This window comes from Hordeum vulgare, chromosome 6H, assembly GCF_904849725.1.
Source record: "Hordeum vulgare subsp. vulgare chromosome 6H, MorexV3_pseudomolecules_assembly, whole genome shotgun sequence".
Lineage (NCBI taxonomy): Eukaryota > Viridiplantae > Streptophyta > Magnoliopsida > Poales > Poaceae > Hordeum > Hordeum vulgare.
The window spans coordinates 484,715,584-484,735,144 of record NC_058523.1 but is presented as its reverse complement, the minus strand read 5'-3'; the positions used below and the strand labels follow the sequence as shown (position 1 = coordinate 484,735,144).

Genomic DNA, 19,561 nt, shown 5'->3' with positions numbered 1-19,561 from the left:
GTATCAATATATTCAGAAGACATAGATCCATAAAGGATGGAGTCGAGGAAGACCATGGAAAGGAGGAGGCACAATGTACTAGCAGCAATAGGTAGCCTTCTAATCATATAATTGTTCATAAGAAGTTCTAATTTGAAATCTTTGTGACTGTAACAGTTAGGCATAGTATGCAAGTTTAGAGATGGATATATCAAGTTTACTATGAACTACAACAGGGTTGGTTTGACAAACAACACACTTCATGCTCACATGCTTCAGGCTAATATTTCCAAATGGTTGTAGAAAGAATGTACTACTCGTGAGTTAACTTTGGTTTTCAGAATTGAAGCTTCACTCGGGTGAAGTAGTTCCTTTGGACATTGATATTTGCTACATACTATATGTAGATGAAGGAAATTGAGTTTACATCTAAGAGAACTCAAAAATTATGGAGGTATATGATATATTATGATTATGATTTCAAGGAGAATATGGGGAGAGGATATGCAATTGTGCCTCGGTAAGTTTTCTCCATAGCGAAGAACGGTCTTCCGTTACAATGCACGGGCCTTTTTGCTAGCATTAACATAAACATGCAGAAGAAGATTTTTGTATCCTATCGGCGTTAAGTACCTAAGCAAGAAAAACCTAGGAATACCACGTGCCATATGTGATAAGCAATAAAAAGAAAAAGGAAAAAAAGAAAAATACAATAGAGAAATAAGACTAGAGAAAAAAAAAAGAGATAAAGGAACGTGCAAGCGTGTTGAGAAAATTATTCCTTATTTTTAATTGGTAAAAATATTCCTCCAGTGGAAAAATATTGGTAGGTGCAGTTGTAATCACTTCGTGCTCACTTTCTCCTGATCGGTGTCTACTCATTAAAGTAACCTGCAACCCCTCCCTCCCCCCAAATGGCCAGATCTACAGCGTATTCGCCAAGAGAAAACAATTAGGACTGCCATCCTCGAAATGGAAACTAGCCTCACTCGCTGACGGGTGTGCCCCACTCCAAACGCCAATGGCAAAACAGCACTTAGCTGACGGAACTCCAGCTGTTTAAGTGACCGCTACCCCCATCTAGCGTGGGTCCCACGGCATCAAGCAACCAAACCCAAACCTCGCTGACAGCAGGGCCCACGCAAAACGCTCATCGGCGGGGCCTTCCTTTTCCCCTCCCGCAAGAACAGCCCAAGCATAAAACCCGAGGGGCCGAGGCGCTTCCCATTTCCCCTCAGACTCTCCAAGCAATTTCCATTTGAGCCGCTCCTCCCTCCCCAGCACGCCCCAAGCCGTCGGCGACCGCCGCAGCACCGCACCCCTCCTCCTCATGGCCGATCCCGCCCACTCCTCCCCCACCGCCGGGGACGCCCTCCCCCCGCCGCCGGCCTCGGACGCGCCGGAGGCGCCCCTCCCCGCCGCGGCCGCCGATCTGGACAAGGAGTTCGGGTTCCAGCGGGAGGAGTTCCACAAGGAGAAGCTCGCCGGGACGGTGGGCTTCCACGAGCGCCACGTGTTCCTCTGCTACAAGGGCCCCGAGCAGTGGCCGTCCCACCTCGAGGCCACCGAGTCCGACCGCCTCCCCCGCCTCCTCGCCGCCGCCATCAAGGCCCGCAAGCCCGACCTGAAGAAGAGCGTGAGCATCGCTTCCCCCTCTCCCTCTCGGTTCTCTTTGTGAATGGCCGATTTGGTTCTGGCTGTGATGTGGTATTGCTCTCTGCTCTGCTTCTGGTATGCTAGTGTTGTTTTAGTATAGTTGTTCGCAGTGGAAACTGTTTGCTGCTTGCTCCGAGCTTACGATTTAGCTGATGACTAGTTTTCGACTAGCTCGAGTTGCTTGGTACTGCGATTTGGTGCATATGGTGCTGCTGATGTACTGCTAATCGGTCGATCCGACGAGTGTTGGCGAGTTTCCGATTGCTTTTGCTTCAGTCTGTTGTTTCTGAATTGGTAGAAGCTCGCTTAATTACGGTGGCCAGTGGTGTTGATATGCTTACTATTTGGTGCCGATTATGTCTGTAGATTGGTGTCTCTGTACTTAATTTTGTCCGCACTTTGTTTTGGCGCTTCTTCACGCAAGATCTGGTCGCTTGGTGCTCTCCTTTAGGTTATTGTTGTTTCAACTTTCAACGGGACATGTGAATAGTGCTCTTGGGGTTTGAACTGGTGTCGAATCCCCACATTCTAGCGCGTGTGTATGGGCCGTGCGAGTCGAATTTTGGTGTTATATGTTTCAGACGTGTTTGGTATTGTTTGGGTAACTGGATTACTCTATCCAGTTATTTGACTCACAGCGTCCTTCTGCTGGATTCTCGCTGCATCCAATGGATTTTGTTCATGAAGTTGTGTATCAGATTTCATTTCCAGTGCTAATATAGCCGGTGGGTTCCCAATTTATTTACATGTACAGCTCCTTGACTCCTTGTAACTGTTTCATATGGATTTCTGGTTCATCTGGCTATGATAATATGGCTTTGTTTAAATCCACACACTGTACATTTTGGGGGGTTTATCTCATATCCTGTTACTCTATCTTTGAAGGGGCGGGGAATGTAGTTTACTTCAAACCCAGGCTCTATTTGTTCATGTTTAGATGTTTTCTCATCATTTGATTAATCCATCCTTTGCTGTGTTATTTGCTTGCCGTCTGTATTGGTTAGAGTTTGTCATGCACCTTTGAAATCATATGGTGGTATGTGCAGCAATATTTCTTGTCCCCCTTTAGGGCTAGGACCTTATTCTTTTTTGTCTTTATATCCACATAGTGCAATACATGGGGTTTATGTTATGAAACATTAATCACGTGATCTACAGAGTGTATGCTAGGGAACATCGATTGTGTGATATATGGAGTTGTTATTAATAGAACCACAAAAGTACTGTGGCTTCTTTTTGGTTTTGTCTAGGTGTCCTTGCATGATTTATTTGGTGCATTTGAGTGTAGAAGATCCTTTGCTTTATTTCTTTGTGTGGGTCTTGGCCGTCTTGCTCCTTGGTATAGGATGGTAGGATCTAAGCAACAGACAAAAAATTGTAGTTACCTGGTACATGGCAGTTACAAAGTGAACGAAAAGCAGGCCCAACTATAACCACTAAGTGTATGTTCCTCTGAGGGTATGTCACTGTTGAGCATTTTGCAGATTCTACCAATCTAAAGTGTTATTGCTCAGTGATATTAATCTTCCTAAGCTGGTTACTGTCTTTTATCTTATGTTCTTCTCTTCATATTCATTTTGCTAGTTACTGCCTATGTTCTTTTTTTCATATTCTCTTTTAAGTTCAAGTAATTATTCTTTGATTGGCGTAATTATTATTAGTCTATTGTTGGAAGTTGTCTGATTATTTCTGATTCTTGTCGCTTTCCTTTTTTTTTTGGGGGGGGGGGGGGGGGGGTATTAGTTTTGTGATGTGCATGTGTGCCTGACCTGATAGCAATGTGATTTGTGCTTACGGACAAGCACCTTATAATGACTAGATAGATTAATAGACCAGACTTTCCCATGTGTTATTTTTTATTGCTAACAACTGGTCTATTCTATTTTCTCAGACCAAGCTGACCATTTGTGAAGGAGAAGACGGCACTGAGTCATCTCTTGGAGACGTGTTGATTTTTCCTGATATGATTCGATACAGGTAACTGAAAGCTGCAAAGAAATAAACATTCAGTCTTTCCCTTTCTACTAATATTTATTAGGTAATGGAATACATAAGTCAACTGATTGTTTTCTTCAATACATGGTGTAATCTTTGCAGAGGGCTGACCCACTTTGATGTTGACAATTTTGTTGAAGAAGTACTCGTGAAAGATACTGAATGGCTTCCTGGATCTCCTGAGGCTATAAGAGGTTCCTTTGTTTTTGTCTGCTGCCATGGAAGCAGGGATAAAAGGTGTGGTGTTTGTGGTCCTGCTTTGATTACAAGGTTCAAGGAAGAGATTGAAGCAGAAGGTCTTGATGATCACGTGGCTGTTAGTGCATGCTCACATGTGGGAGGTCATAAGTATGCAGGAAATGTCATCATATTCAGTCCAGGTGCCAAGGGAGAAGTGACTGGTAATTGGTATGTACCAGGAACTATCATAAAATCTACATTCTCGTGCCCTGGGAATCTCAATGCCTTCCTGTAGCACTCTGTTTTAACTTTACTTTGTCAAAACCCAGTCATTGCTTACTGTATTCGTAATTCTAGGTATGGTTATGTTGCCCCTGATGATGTGCCTGAGTTACTGCACAGACAAGTTGGACAAAGAGGAGCGATTGTGGACCGTCTATGGAGGTATGCTTCCTCTTTTAGTTGATCAATTTCATGTGTTGATTTTGACTGAAGAGGATATTTGGTTAGTGTTTCACCAATACTGTAGTGTCATCGAATACTATCAGCATTTTCAGATCTGCGTCCTTTTCACTTGCTGTTCTATCTTGCCTCGGGCGTGCTTATACATCATCGATTCTGAGCCTAAATCAATAATCTGATAATATTATAAAAACTGCCTGTTGTGTGTTCTAGTACTTGTATGCCTATAGCACTGGTTACTCTATTTGGAAATGATTTGATTACTTCAAGTAGTGTATTATAGTAAAGTAAGACTAGTGTGACTATAAGCATCTAGACAGTATGTTGTAGGTTGTTCGTACTGCCTGCGTAGTTTTCATCAATTATGTTTAAGCACTCATTTGTAGGACTTTTCTGTTCGTGTGATGCCATGTAAGCTACTACTGTGTTGTATTTTCAAATGGCCTTGCTTTGTTTATTTGTGGTGACTTCAGAAATTGAAAAATGACCTTTCTGTGGTCATGGTCAATCTCATTGCAACCAGACCAATAGCAAAGGATGCAATCTTGTTTTGCAAATGTTGTATAAAGCCCTGATATGTCTTGTTCATGTTTCATTGACCTTTTGCCCTATGTTCGCTCCATAGCTGCATACCCCTCTTTGAAGTGTGGTTTTTACACTTGCTATCCTGTCATGCAGGGGTCAGTTGGGTATGTCTGAGGAGCAGCAGAAGAAAGCTCTGGAGCTTAGGCACATGACGAATGGTGTGACTGGGGAAGAATCAAGCGCCAAAGAATCCCCTAAAGCAAATGGAACTGACGGTGCACCTGCAGGTGGATGCTGCCAGGGCAATGGAGGAGGCTTTAGCTGCTGCCAAAGTGATCTGCCAGAAGGAAAACAGGACAAGAGCATTACAGCTGAGCAGAACCACAAGAGCCCCAAGGCAGAGAGTGTCAAAGAAAGTGTTGCCCCCAGCAAGGGTCGCATGAAGATTTGCCCGATGCCCACCTGGTTCGAGACCTGGGATAGGTCTGACACCTACACCACTCTTGCTGTTGTTGCAGCTGCTGCAACGGTGTTCGTCGCTTTCAGGGCCTACAAGACCATGAACTGAAGCCTGTGAAGCAATCTTCAAAACAATGCAGGTTTTGTGCATCAAGGAGAGTCTACCGAAGTTATATACTAGTGCATAGTGGTAATGCTAGAACTTAAAAAGTAGCTGATCTGGAGATGGTGACGAAAATCTGTTATGCGTAATGTCCTCATGCGAAACTCCTAGGTTTTGAAGTTTTCGACGCCTTGGCTATATGTGTTGTAGCAAGGCTATGGCCCTGGTGTTCTACATGACGATGTTATGCTCGGTTGGTTGGAAGTGGGATGTTCTGAAACATTTGGGTTTTAAAGAATTGCAATAGAAAAAACTATGCATTTTTGGTATTGTTGCATTTGACGATGTTATAGTCTGAAGATGTATCTGCTACAGGCATAAACTTCCTCTGCTAATTGTTGCATTTAGCAGTTGGATGCTATTCGATGTGCATTCTGAAAGCACAGTTGCTATAAGCGGCAATCGCTGAAATAGTGATAGCTGATGGTTGTTTAAAACATTGCATGATTTGTCCAGATTATTTATTTCCTAGGCTTTGGATCTCTTGGTAACACTAACATGTTTGAATCTAATCCTGAGGGCACCATATCACAGATTGGGTATAATTCTAAAGAACTTGACTTCATCAAGTTTGGGATTGGGTGGAAGCTGTTCGCATATGAAGAGATGAGCAATTTCTTTTGGATCTATATATATTGATATAACAGAATAAAACACGCTACTCCCTCCAATTTACATTATTTATGGATTAAAAGGATGTATCAGGATAGGATGGAGTAACAAAATCTTTGATATTCCACACTTCTATAAAATCTACGCTATTCCCTATGGCTTAGCTATGATTGCAATGAATCTACTCCTTCCGTTCCGCGTTAGTTGCCGCTCAAACAAATGTATTTATTAAAATCTTCACTATTCTACACTTCCCTAGAAGCATCTTCTAAAACGACAGAAGTGTTCCTCTTGCATCAATAGAACTCAGCTGAGCAAAAAACCAACAGAAACGTTGCTCATGCATCAGTAGAACTTGAGCTGCCGCACAGAACAATTCAATCAAGCACGGTGCAAACCCTATGTAGCCCACATGAACGATCAAACACGGTAGGTTGCCCAGAACAACATTCAGTAATAGGAGCCTCAGTGTCCATGATGACTTCACTGAGAAAAACTACAATGACTGGTCATACTCTCCAAGAGAGAAACAAAAATATAGTGATTAGATTACACAATCACCTCCAGCGTACAACAAAATTTCGCTTCACCACAAGTACGTAGACCAAAATTGAGTGTACAGTTGCTCCTTTTACATTTCTTCATATATAGCACATCAAGTTTCACTTTAAATCTCGTCTTCTAAGGCTAATGTGGCTCTCTTGAACCACCAGTTCTCATACCTTCGCCCTCTTCTCCGACTTCTGTTTTGCCTCCCTGTCAGTGAAAGAGTCAATTAAGAATCATCACGCAAATGCAAGAGAGAACAAATGAACAATAGGCCAAAGATAAGCGTCTCACCAGTCCCGCCTCAGCTTGAATTGCCATTTCCTTTTCTTGTTTCCTTCCTTGGAGACCGGTTTCTTCTCTTTCATCAGACTCCCTGAGGCGCTCTTGGAACCAGACTTCTTAATTTTATCAGAAGCAGGCCATCTCTCTTCTCTCCATTTATTGCAGTGCTTTTAGGTCCGTTACTTCTCTTCGCACCCTTATGGCTCTTGACCTGCTCTGTTTGCTCACTGGGTGTTTCTTTCTCATCTACATCCATTCCAGCATCTTTAGGGCCTTTAATTTTCTTGGAACCCTTGTGGCTCTTGACCTGCTCTGTTTGTTCATTGCCTGTTTCTTTCTTATCTCCGTTCATTTCAGCACTTTTAGGGCCACTACTTTTCTTCACCCCCTTATTGTTCTTGAGCTGCTTTGCAGGTCTTTCAGGTGCCTGACTCTGGTCTCCCTCGCCTTCAGGGGTGCTTGCTTGTTCATTTTTTCTTCTTTCCCTGTTTATGATTCTTCGACTAGTGGGTTGTCTATCAGGAACATCTTTCTCATCTTCCTCATCATGGTTAGGATCAACAACACCCTCGGCTGCTTCTTCAGGCTCTTTAGATGACTCGGAAGATGCTGGAATTGTGTTGCTCATCTTCTTCAGCTGTATGAAATGAAATACCCTATCAGATTTTATTCTATATTTTATAATTTTACTTTTACAGAGTCAACTATACATGATAACTTAAATACATTCTAAACAGATTAATGTTAAATGAAATCATCAAACTATTAGCAAACAGAAGTTAGTTTTTTACATAAAGTTCTTGGATCAAAATTCATGCTATGAAAGATAAGGCACCTCAAGAAGCTAACATGTGATTCTATAGTTCAGTTATTGTCACTCCTGGTAAATAATCCAAACATCATAAAATGTACCTTGGCTACAAAAAAGCCATCCATGTTGTTGACATGAGGATAAAACCTCCTTGTTTTGTCTAAAGACGTATGGAAGCGATGCTCCCGGAACCGGATGAATCTGTACAATAAACAGGGAAACATAAGTACCAGATTTTAGGAGGAGGGAGGGGGGGGGGGGGGTGTTAGATTAACATACCCTGGCGTCCAAAATCTAATCCACAAGAACAACCTTCACATCTCTCTTTTTAAGGGCATAGTCGATGACTGCTTCATTCTACACAAAAGGGGAGGGTTCAGTTGCTGAAGTTCAATCATTATCCAGCAAACAAACAAAATGTACTTACTTCTGGAATCATCATCGAACAAGTAGAGTAAACAATGTAACCACCGGTTTTGGAGTTGGCGTCAACCAAATCAATAGCAGCTAGGAGCAATTGCTGCAAAACAAGTTTATCAGTTGCTCAGAGTTGGTATGCTAAAAATGCAAGGTAATTGAGGCTCTTACTGCGAATATAAATTAACCATGCTATATCATGAGCCTAAGAACTTCTAATGGAAACAGTAAAGTTGAAAGGTTTAAATTACAATCAGACATAATTTGGAAAATAATGACTAAGCAGATAGAATATAACAATATATGGTACTTATACGTCATCTTTATAAGAGATAAGAGACACAGCGATACTAATTGCTTCAAAACCAACTAAAAAAATGCATGTGGAGGTGAGCAGATTTAATTTGGAGAATTACTGGGTTACTAACTAACATTAATTTGAAAGTGGGAATGGGTTTGAATTGGAGAACGTGTATTTATTTGTAAATCGTGAATAAAATGCACCTTTTGTACGAAAGCACAATTCCTGATGTCATCGATGTCCTTAGATGTTTTTATTTGTGCATCCTTCCAAACGGTCTGCAGAAACAGAGTGAGATTGACTATCAGCTGAAATAGCCAAGACTATACTGAGTACAGAAGAATAATATGAATTGGATTATACTTACTCCAGTGCCTGTGCAGGGCGCATCCAACAGTACTCTGTCAACTGAGTTCATTCCAAGTACTTTGGGGAGCTGAAATCAATTGGATCATCATAAAATAATTGATGTCAACTGAGCACACAATGCAATAAACTAAGTGTCTGACAATTACTAGGATTCTAAATCATTTTCTTATGATTGAAACGCCTTCACACTAAAAGTTCTCTAGGGCCATCGTTTCTGGTCCCGAGTGTTTTAGTCGAGCCATCCGTTCGGCTGACATCCCTCCCAGCTTCCGATTGGCAACGGGAATTAACAAGTTTACAGGGGAGTCCAAGCCAGAAACGTGGCTGGATGATTACCGAGTGGCAGTCCAGATCGGAGGAGGAGACGACCATGTCGCCATGAAGCACCTCCCTCTGATGCTCGACGGCTCGGCGCGAGCGTGGCTGAACCAGTTGGCCCCCTCAAGCATCTACAGCTGGGCAGATCTAGCCCGGGTGTTCATCAGGACCTTCGAAGGGACGTGCAAGCGCCCTGCTGGCCTCGTGGAGCTCCAGCACTGCGTCCAGAAGCAGAATGAGCCCCTGCGCGACTTCATCCAGCGTTGGTCAACTCTCTACCACACGGTGGAGAACGTCACCGAGCATCAAGCAGTCTGCGCCTTCAAGGCAGGCGTGCGGTACAAGGATCTGTACCTTAAGTTTGGCCGAACAGGCGACATCTCCATGAGCAAGATGATGGAGATAGCGACACGCTATGCAAATGGCGAAGAAGAGGACCGCATCCGAAGCGGCAAGCACAAAACAGTCGCTGAAGGAGGTGGGAACAACACTCGGAAGCAGAAGCAGAAAGCTCCGACCGCTCCGCAAGCAGAAGCTGCAGCCGTAACCAATGCCAAGTTCAAGGGCAAAGGGAAGGCTCAGTTCACCCCAAAGAAGAAGCAGTTCAATAACCCCATCCTGGACCAGCCGTGTCCGGTTCATACGAAGATGGACGAAGAGGGCAACCCCATATATGCGAAGCATACCACTCGACAATGTCGCCTCCTGATCCAGGGGTTCAGCGAAGGGCAACCGAGTGAGAAGGACCATGAACAGGATGAGGAGGATAAGGAGGATCCGTTCCCCCAAGTCCATGCAACCCTGATGATTTTTGCTAACGTCGAGAGCAAGAGTCGACTGAAGCTGTTGAATAGAGAGGTGAACATGGCCACCCCTGCCAGCCCCAAGTTCCTCAAATGGTCTCAGACTACGATCACCTTTGACCAGTCGGATCATCCAGCACATGTACCCACCCTGGGGAGACATGCTCTGGTCGTCGACCCGGTGGTAGAAGGAGTCCGACTGCGCAAAGTCCTCATGGATGGCGGCAGCGGCTTGAACATCATGTACACCGACACACTCAAGGGGATGGGCATCCCGATGTCCAAACTCAGCGAGAGCAGCATGCAGTTCCATGGAGTCGTCCCTGGACGGAAGGCCAAGTCACTCGGCTAGATCGCGTTGGACGTCGTTTTCGGCTCCGACAAGAACTTCCGCAAGGAAAAGCTGACGTTTGAAGTGGTCGACTTCCAGAGCGCTTTCATGGCCCGTCCATGTTACGTATACCTGAAGCTGAAGATGCCAGGCCCGAAGGGTGTGATCACCATCATAGGCAATCGGCAACGGGCCGAAGAGTGCCTGCAGCAGGGATCAAGAATCGCCGACCAGCAGATGGCCGTCCTCGAGCTCGACGAGTACAAGAAAATAGTCGACCCCCGCCGACCTGATGTGCTCGAAGAAGCCAGCTTCAGAGTCTGCGTTCCAGTCGGCGGGAGAGACGAAGAAGGTCAGCATCCACCCGACGGACGCCACTGCTGCCCCGACGAACATCTCCACCACCCTCGATCCTAAATAGGAAGCCGAGCTCACCCAATTCTCCGTGAGAACTGGGACATCTTCGCATGGAAGCCCTCTGACATGCCGGGTGTACCCAGGGAGTTGGCTGAGCACCGACTGCACGTGGATTCCACTGCTCGGCCTGTCCGAGAGCGCCTGCGCCGGTCCGCCGCGCACAAGCGGAAGGCAATCGGGGAAGAGGTGGGCCAAGCTGTTGGCGACCAACTTCATTCGCGAGGTTCACCACTCCGAGTGGCTCGCCAATGTTGTCATGGTGCCCAAGAAGGACAAGTCGCTCCGAATGTGCATCGACTTCAAGCATCTCAATAAGGTCTGCCCGAAAGACCATTTTCCGCTCCCCCGCATAGATCAAATTATCGATTCGACTGCGGGTTGCGAGCGTCTGTCATTTCTTGATGCCTACTCGGGCTATCATCAGATCCGTCTGTATGGTCCCGATGAGTTAAAAACAGCCTTCATCACCCCATTCGGGTGCTTCTGCTACATCACTATGCCATTCGGTTTGAAGAATGCAGGAGCTACCTTTATGCGCATGATCCAAAAATGTCTCCTCGACCAGATCGGTCGGAATGTGGAGGCGTATATGGATGATATCGTAGTCAAGTCACGCAAAGGTTTTGACCTGCTGACTGACTTGGCAGAAACATTCGCCAACCTTCGTAGGTACGATATCAAGCTCAACCCCGCCAAATGTTCATTCGGCGTTCCCAGCGGAAAGTTACTCGGTTTCTTCGTTTCCGAACGAGGGATCGATGTCAACCCCGAAAAGATCGGGACCATCGTCCGAATGGAGAGGCCGGTCAGAATACACGACGTTCAACGGCTCACAGGTTGCCTAGCGGCTTTGAGCAGGTTCATCAGTCGACTCGGCGAGAAAGCGCTTCCTCTGTATCGACTCATGAAGAAATCAGATACCTTCGAGTGGACAGACGAAGCCCAAGTCGTGTTCGACGACCTCAAAGTCCTACTTTCCACCCAGCCGGTTCTTACTGCTCCGCTTAGTAAATAGCCCCTTCTTCTGTATATCGCGGCTACAAATCAAGTCGTCAGTACTGTTCTTACAGTCGAACGAGAAGAAGAAGGCAAAGCATACAAAGTTCAGCGGCCAGTGTACTACGTCTCCGAGGTCCTGACTCCTTCCAAGCAGAGGTATCCCCACTATCAAAAACTTATCTACGGGATTTACATGACTGCGAAGAAGGTGGCCCATTATTTTCAAGACCACTCGGTGTCTGTCGTTTCTGATGCTCCATTGTCGGAAATTCTCCACAATCGAGACGCGTCAGGCCGAGTGGCGAAGTGGGCGGTGGAGATGCTGTACTGTGATATCAAGTTCGAGGCCAAGAAAGCTATTAAGTCTCAAGCCCTGGCTGACTTCATAGCAGAATGGGTAGAACAACAGCAACCGACCCACATCTACTCGGCCCATTGGACAATGTTCTTCGATGGGTCCAAGATGTTGAATGGCTCCGGCGCTGGCGTTGTGATCATATCGCCAAAGGGCGACAAGCTCAAGTACGTGCTTCAGATACACTTCGATTCCTCCAACAACGAGGCACAGTATGAAGCTCTCCTCTACGGGTTGCGTATGGCCATCTCACTCGGCGTCCGTCGCCTGATGGTCTACGGCGATTCGGATTTGGTGGTCAATCAAGTGATGAAAGAGTGGAACGTCAGGAACCCCACCATGACTACATACTGCAATGCAGTGAGGAAGCTTGAGAAGAAGTTTGAAGGTCTAGAACTTCACCATGTTCCGAGACTGAAGAACCAAGCAGCGATGAGTTGGCAAAACTCGGATCCACTCGGAGACCAGTCCCGAGTGACGTCTGCCTCGAGCACCTCCACCTTCCCTCAGCCAAAGAAGATCCTTTTACAGAGGAGCCGGTACAACCGAAGAGTTCAACGGATCCGACTGAAGTCGATGTACCTGCTGTGGTTGATCTGGTCATGGAGATTATTTCTGTCGTCCCCGATTGGACTGTGCCGATCATTGCATATATCCTGAGGCAGGAACTACCGGAAGACGAAGTCCAGGCCAGGCAGATAGTCCGCAGGTCGAAGTCATTCACTGTCATTGATGGCCAATTGTACAAAGAAAGTATCTCTGGCGTTCTTCAACGATGCATCTCCCCAGAGGAGGGGCAGCTGATTCTAGAGGATATTCACTCGGGGACCTGCGGTCATCATGCTTCTTCGAGAGCAATCGTCGCCAAGGCATTCAGGGCAGGTTTCTTCTGGTTGCAAGCTAACGAGATGGCTAAAGATATGGTTGACCGATGTGAGGGCTGCCAGTTCTACTCCAACAAGTCCCACAAGCCGACGTCTGCGTTGAAGACGATCCCTCTTGTGTGGCCGTTTGCAGTGTGGGGATTAGATACAGTCGGCCCATTCAAGACAGGCCAAGGTGGATACACACATCTGTTGGTGGCAGTCGACAAGTTCACGAAATGGATCGAAGCCAAGCCCATCAAGAAGCTCGACGCCTCAACAGTTGTCAAGTTTTTCAGGGACATCATCTTCAGATTCGGTGTACCTCACAGCATAATCACGGACAATGGGACAAACTTTGATTCGGACAGATTCAAAGGATTCTGTACAAGCCAAGGTATCCGAGTGGACTTTGCTTCCGTGGAGCACCCGCAGTCCAATGGACAAGCAGAGCGGGCGAACGGAGTTATCTTGCAAGGTCTGAAGCCCCGACTCCTGCGAGAGATAGGACATGCCGCTGGCGCTTGGGTTACCGAGCTACCTTCAGTGCTTTGGGGACTTCGCACAACCCCGAACAGATCTACAGGGCGGTCACCGTTCTTCCTCGTTTATGGAGCAGAAGCGGTCCTTCCGAGTGACTTGCTTCACAATGCGCCACGAGTCGAACTCTTCTCCGAAGCTGAAGCAGAACAAGCAAGGCAAGACGGAGTGGATCTTTTAGAGGAGGAGCGCGAGATGGCACTGACTCGCTCAATCATTTATCAACAAGATCTGCGGCGTTTTCACGCGCGACACGTCAGGAGTCGTACGTTCCAAGCAGGCGACCTGGTGCTCCGAGTGGATCAGCAAAGACCTCATAAGTTGGCTCCTACCTGGGAAGGACCCTTCATCATCTCCAAGGTGCTGAACAATGGGGCATACAGACTCTACAACGTCGACAGGGAGACAGACGAGCCGCGAGCATGGAACGGAGATCTCCTCAAGCGCTTCTACACGTGACCGTCGACTGAAGCAATGTAAAGAACAAGTATTGGTGAAATAATATAAAGCAGATTGAGTTTTTTGCAAACTCAAAGTTCTTTCGCGGTCGCAGACTCCGGTCTCAAAAAAAAACTTAGCTGCGATCCAGAATCGCCTAAGTATTAACCTTCTCCGAGTGTGCACTTCACGTCACACTCGAGGGCTTAAGCTGCGATCCAGAATCGCCTAAGTATTAACCTTCTCTGAGTGTGCACTTCCCGTCACACTCGGGAACTTAGCTGCGATCCAGAATCGCCTAAGTATTAACCTTCTCCGAGTGTGCACTTCACGTCACACTCGGGGGCTTAGCTGCGATCCAGAATCGCCTAAGTATTAACCTTCTCCGAGTGTGCACTTCACGTCACACTCGGGGGGCTTAGCTGCGATCCAGAATCGCCTAAGTATTAACCTTCTCCGAGTGTGCACTTCACGTTACACTCGGGGGCTTAGCTGCGATCCAGAATCGCCTAAGTATTAACCTTCTCCGAGTGTGCACTTCACGTCACACTCGGGGGCTTAGCTGCGATCCAGAATCGCCTAAGTATTAACCTTCTCCGAGTGGTATAGATTTGAGGGGTAGCCGCGAGTTCTTTTTTGGTTGAAATGAGAGTACATACAAAGTTCAAGCTACAAAGGTTACATTTGGTTCCTTTGCTCGAACGAAAAAAAAAAGTGGGCATTAAGACAGCTTGCCCAGAAACCAAATCACTCGCTTCCTTGCTAGGCTGGGCAGGGCAAACGCTTGCCCACGAACCAAACGTTTCCAAAGTCCTCGGTGGCAGCCATAGACTTGCGTTGGTTCAAAGAGCAGTTTCATGCTAATCCCCTGGAAGAGGGCAGTGCGGACGGGTTTCTCGTACACATCTTAGCACATGGCCCCGCGCCCAAACTCGTGTCCTATGAGGCATACGATATCAATGGGTACACGTTTTACACGGAGGCCAAAGACATGGACGGTGATTATCAGAACTCAGGGGTGACAACTGAATGCGTGGCCGACTCCAATGGCACAACAGAAAGATTCTATGAAAGGATCAAAGAGATCTGGGAGCTTAACTATGCTGGAAAGCATGATGTGGTGATGTTCCGTGTCAGGTGGGCGAAGGCCGTCGTAAGAGAAAAAACAAGTATTTCACTATCATGTCTATATACAACGCAAAGAGCGCTACCGTGAACGTTAACGTCATCGCCAAAACTGAGCCATGAATACACGCTAAGCACGTGACATAATGCTTATTCATAACCGACCCGACCAATCCCAGTCGTATTGTCGTGAGGAGAGGCAAAAGGAACATCGTCGGAATGGATGGAGTTGACAACGAGGTAGACTATGACCAATACGGCAACCCGGGTGATGGAATATGACGATGACGATGAAGCATACGTGAAAAGAAGAATCAAGACTACATTACCTAAGAAAGATAGTACTCCATGGTACCAGAAAAGAAGAATCAACACAACGAACAAGAAAGCAAAGAAGCTCAATGTGAAATGTCTTCGACGCACCTGAGAAACAATCATTTATATATATGTATGTATTTTGTATACGAAACAACACATGATTCCAGTAATATTTACGCAGTGTGGGAGGGAGACGTTCTCGTCGTCGACTGCATGTGTGCGAGGCCGTCGGGAGAAAAAAAAGGGAGAAAGCAATACAAAAGAAAAAGAAAAGTGAACAGAAAAGGAAAGGAAAATAATAAAAAGGAAAGAAAAGTAATAAAAATAAAATAATAAAGAAAAATAATTAAAATAAACTAATAATGACAATACAGAAAATATACTTAGCAGTAGCGTTGGATTGGTCCCAGCGCTACTGCTAACTTAGCAGTAGCGCTCGGCCTCACCCATCGCTACTCAAAATAATCTACGAAATTTAGCACTAGCGATGGGTTGGAACCAGCGGTACTTGTAGGATCGAAAGTATGTCTAGAACGGGGTGATTAGACTACTTGACAAGATAAAAAATTGTCTTTTCCCAATTTTACTTGAGAGGCAACTACGGCAGTTATGACAAGTCAAATACACCCTATACATGCAGTTCTAATAGTATAGTAGCGAAAAGTAAACATGAAAGTGTAAATAGAGTAGTAAGGAAGAGAGATCAAACACATGAGGTTGAAACGGCGATTTTTGGCATGGTTCCGATAGGTGGCGCTATTGTACGTCAATGTTAGTGGAGACTTCAACCCACGGAGGGTAACGACTGCGAGAGTCCACGGAGGGCTCCATCCACGGAGAGTCCACAAAGAAGCGACCTTGTCTATTCCACCACGGCTTCCGTCCACAGAGGACTATCCTTACTCATGGTAGATCTTCACGAAGTAGGCGATCTCCTTGCCCTTACAAACATCTTGGTTCAACTCCACAACACGAAGTAGGAGGCTCCCAAGAGACACCTAACCAATCTAGGAGGCACCACCCTCCAAAAGGTAATTGATGGGGTAGATCAATGAACTTCTTGCTCTTGTTCTTCTAAAGATAGTCTCCTCAACACAAATCACTCTCACATAGAATATGCATGGGTAGGAGAGGTTGATTTGGTGGAAAGCATTTTGGGGAGGCTAGAGATCAAGTTTCAAATGATGGGATTGGAATATCTTGGTATCAACACATGAGTAGGTGGTTCCCTTTCAGAAAATGGATCTAGCAATGAAGTGTGTGTTATGAGTGCTTCTCCCACGAATGAGAGGTGGGTGAAAGGGTATATATAGGCATCAACCAAAATCCAACCATTACACACAAGACAGCAAACTCGGTGGACAACGATAGTAGACAACTAGGTGGTGACTGATTAAGCCACTCAAGCAATTGTGAACTTTTGGTAATTGATGATACCGGTATATAGAACTTTGGCACCTAAAATTGATTAACAGTTTGAGAAGGCCAAACTCAAGTGGCCCCGATACTCAAACTTGCGTTTGAAATTACCGATTTTGTGTATCTTGGTAACAGAATGTTGGTCACCCAAAAATCGGTATGCACCGATGCAGTTACTGTTTTGAATCATCACATGTGATAACTAGAAGATAATATTGTAGCATCACACTGGATAAAGCGTATGATCACACACAGATAGGATAAAGTCATCCAACAAACAAAGTTTTTAAAACCAAACGAGAGCAAATAAAGTCAAAAGCTCTCTCTCACACAAAGTCTATGATCCATACATCCCTCCCCCTTTGGCAACAAGTTACCAAAAAGTTCAAAAGTATAGAACTACTCGCCTCTCTGGGCAGCTGATGATGGAGTCGATAGAACAATGTTTGTGAAGGCGTCTGCTGAAGTCCTTGGATCTGGAGGAGTTGATATTGGAGGAGCTTGAGCTGGTCCTGAAGGTGTTGAAGCTTGTGCTGAAGATGTTTGCTCTATCTCCTGAGTAGGAACAACAGTTGACCGAGGCTTGGTGTTGTACCTAGTAGTAGTGGGAGAAGGAGACTCATCCTCGTCATCATCATCATCTTCATCCTCTTAGCGTGGAATCTCCATAGAGACAACTTCATGTTGAAGCTGTCTGACAATGGTGGTCAACTTAGTTACCTTCATATCCATGTTCTGGAACTTTGTCTCCACAACCCTCTCAAGACTCTTCTGATTTTGCATGATTTCCTGAATGTTCTTCTCCATGCCTTGGACATCGCTCACTAGAAAAACAATTTGCTCAGCTAGGGTTCTGAGTTGTGGAACTGGAGGTGGCCTGTTTCTAGCAGCTTCAGCCTCAGTTGCCTCTGCAGCCATTCTTGCTACAGCTGGGTGTTGGAATTATGCCCTAGAGGCAATAATAAATATAGTTATTATTATAATTCCTGTATCAAGATAATCGTTTATTATCCATACTATAATTGTATTGAATGAAGACTCATTTACATGTGTGGATACATAGACAAAACACTGTCCCTAGCAAGCCTCTAGTTGGCTAGCCAGTTGATCAAAGATAGTCAGTGTCTTCTGATTATGAACAAGGTGTTGTTGCTTGATAACTGGATCACGTCATTAGGAGAATCACGTGATGGACTAGACCCAAACTAATAGACGTAGCATGTTGATCGTGTCATTTTGTTGCTACTGTTTTCTGCGTGTCAAGTATTTGTTCCTATGACCATGAGATCATATAACTCACTGACACCGGAGGAATACTTTGTGTGTATCAAACGTCGCAACATAACTGGGTGACTATAAAGATGCTCTACAGGTATCTCCGAAGGTGTTAATTGAGTTAGTATGGATCAAGAGTGGGATTTGTCACTCCGTGTGACGGAGAGGTATCTCGGGGCCCACTCGGTAATGCAACATCACACACAAGCCTTGCAAGCAATGTGACCTAGTGTAAGTTGCGGGATCTTGTATTACGGAACGAGTAAAGAGACTTGCCGATAAATGAGATTGAAATAGGTATGCGGATACTGACGATCGAATCTCGGGCAAGTAACATACCGAAGGACAAAGGGAATGTCATACGGGATTATATGAATCCTTGGCACTGAGGTTCAAACGATAAGATCTTCGTAGAATATGTAGGATCCAATATGGGCATCCAGGTCCCGCTATTGGATATTGACCGAGAAGTCTCTCGGGTCATGTCTACATAGTTCTCGAACCCGCAGGGTCTGCACACTTAAGGTTCGACGTTGTTTTATGCGTATTTGAGTTATATGGTTGGTTACCGAATGTTGTCCGGAGTCCCGTATGAGATCACAGACGTCACGAGGGTTTCCGGAATGGTCCGGAAACGAAGATTGATATATAGGATGACCTCATTTGATTACCGGAAGGTTTTCGGAGTTACCGGGAATGTACCGGGAATGACGAATGGGTTCCGGGAGTTCACCGGGGGGGCAACCCACCCCGGGGAAGCCCATAGGCCTTGAGGGTGGCGCACCAGCCCTTAGTGGGCTGGTGGGACAGCCCAAAAGGGCCCTATGCGCATTGGAAGAAAAATCAAAGAGAAAGAGAAAAAAAGGGAGGTGGGAAGGGAAGGAAGGACTCCCACCAACCAAATCAAGTCCAACTCGGTTTGGGGGGGGGGGAGACCTCCCCCCCTTGGCTCGGCCGACCCCCTTGGGGCTCCTTGAGCCCCAAGGCAAGGCCCCCCTCTCCCACCTATATATACAGAGGTTTTGGGGCTGATTTGAGACGATTTTTCCACGGCAGCCCGACCACATACCTCCACGTTTTTTCCTCTAGATCGCGTTTCTGCGGAGCTCGGGCGGAGCCCTGCTGAGACGAGATCATCACCAACCTCCGGAGCGCCGTCACACTGCCGGAGAACTCTTCTAGCTCTCCGCCTCTCTTGCTGGATCAAGAAGGCCGAGATCATCGTCGAGCTGTACGTGTGCTGAACGCGGAGGTGCCGTCCGTTCGGTACTAGATCGTGGGACTGATCGCGGGATTGTTCGCGGGGAGGATCGAGGGACGTGAGGACGTTCCACTACATCAACCGCGTTCTCTAACGCTTCTGTTGTACGGTCTACAAGGGTACGTAGATTACTCATCCCCTCTCGTAGATGGACATCACCATGATAGGTCTTCGTGCGCGTAGGAAAATTTTTGTTTCCCATGCGACGTTCCCCAACAGTGGCATCATGAGCTAGGTTCATGCGTAGATGTCTTCTCGAGTAGAACACAAAAGTTTTTGTGGGCGGTGATGTGCGTTTTGCTGCCCTCCTTAGTCTTTTCTTGATTCCGCGGTATTGTT

At 46.0% G+C, this 19,561-nt stretch overlaps 1 protein-coding gene and 1 pseudogene across 2 annotated transcripts in view; one reads left to right on the top strand and one right to left on the bottom strand.

Moving 5' to 3' along the window:
• Positions 1 to 1,220: 1,220 nt before the first annotated feature.
• Positions 1,221 to 5,688, top strand: LOC123406277. The gene is made up of 5 exons (XM_045099762.1): positions 1,221 to 1,615; positions 3,527 to 3,612; positions 3,733 to 4,038; positions 4,168 to 4,254; positions 4,951 to 5,688. The coding sequence occupies exons 1-5, from the start codon at positions 1,310 to 1,312 to the stop codon at positions 5,363 to 5,365; spliced, it is 1,200 nt and encodes a 399-aa protein (XP_044955697.1). The 5' UTR covers positions 1,221 to 1,309; the 3' UTR covers positions 5,366 to 5,688.
• A 777-nt stretch (positions 5,689 to 6,465) lies between these two features.
• LOC123405650 overlaps positions 6,466 to 19,561 on the bottom strand; it is a 53,438-nt pseudogene continuing 40,342 nt past the window's right edge. The window contains exons 2-8 of the transcript XR_006611978.1: positions 8,759 to 8,827; positions 8,595 to 8,669; positions 8,101 to 8,193; positions 7,949 to 8,030; positions 7,775 to 7,874; positions 6,872 to 7,499; positions 6,466 to 6,787 (exon numbers count right to left, since the gene is read on the bottom strand). The product of XR_006611978.1 is annotated as a 25S rRNA (cytosine-C(5))-methyltransferase NOP2A-like (transcript). The remainder of the gene's footprint in view (positions 6,788 to 6,871; positions 7,500 to 7,774; positions 7,875 to 7,948; positions 8,031 to 8,100; positions 8,194 to 8,594; positions 8,670 to 8,758; positions 8,828 to 19,561) is intronic.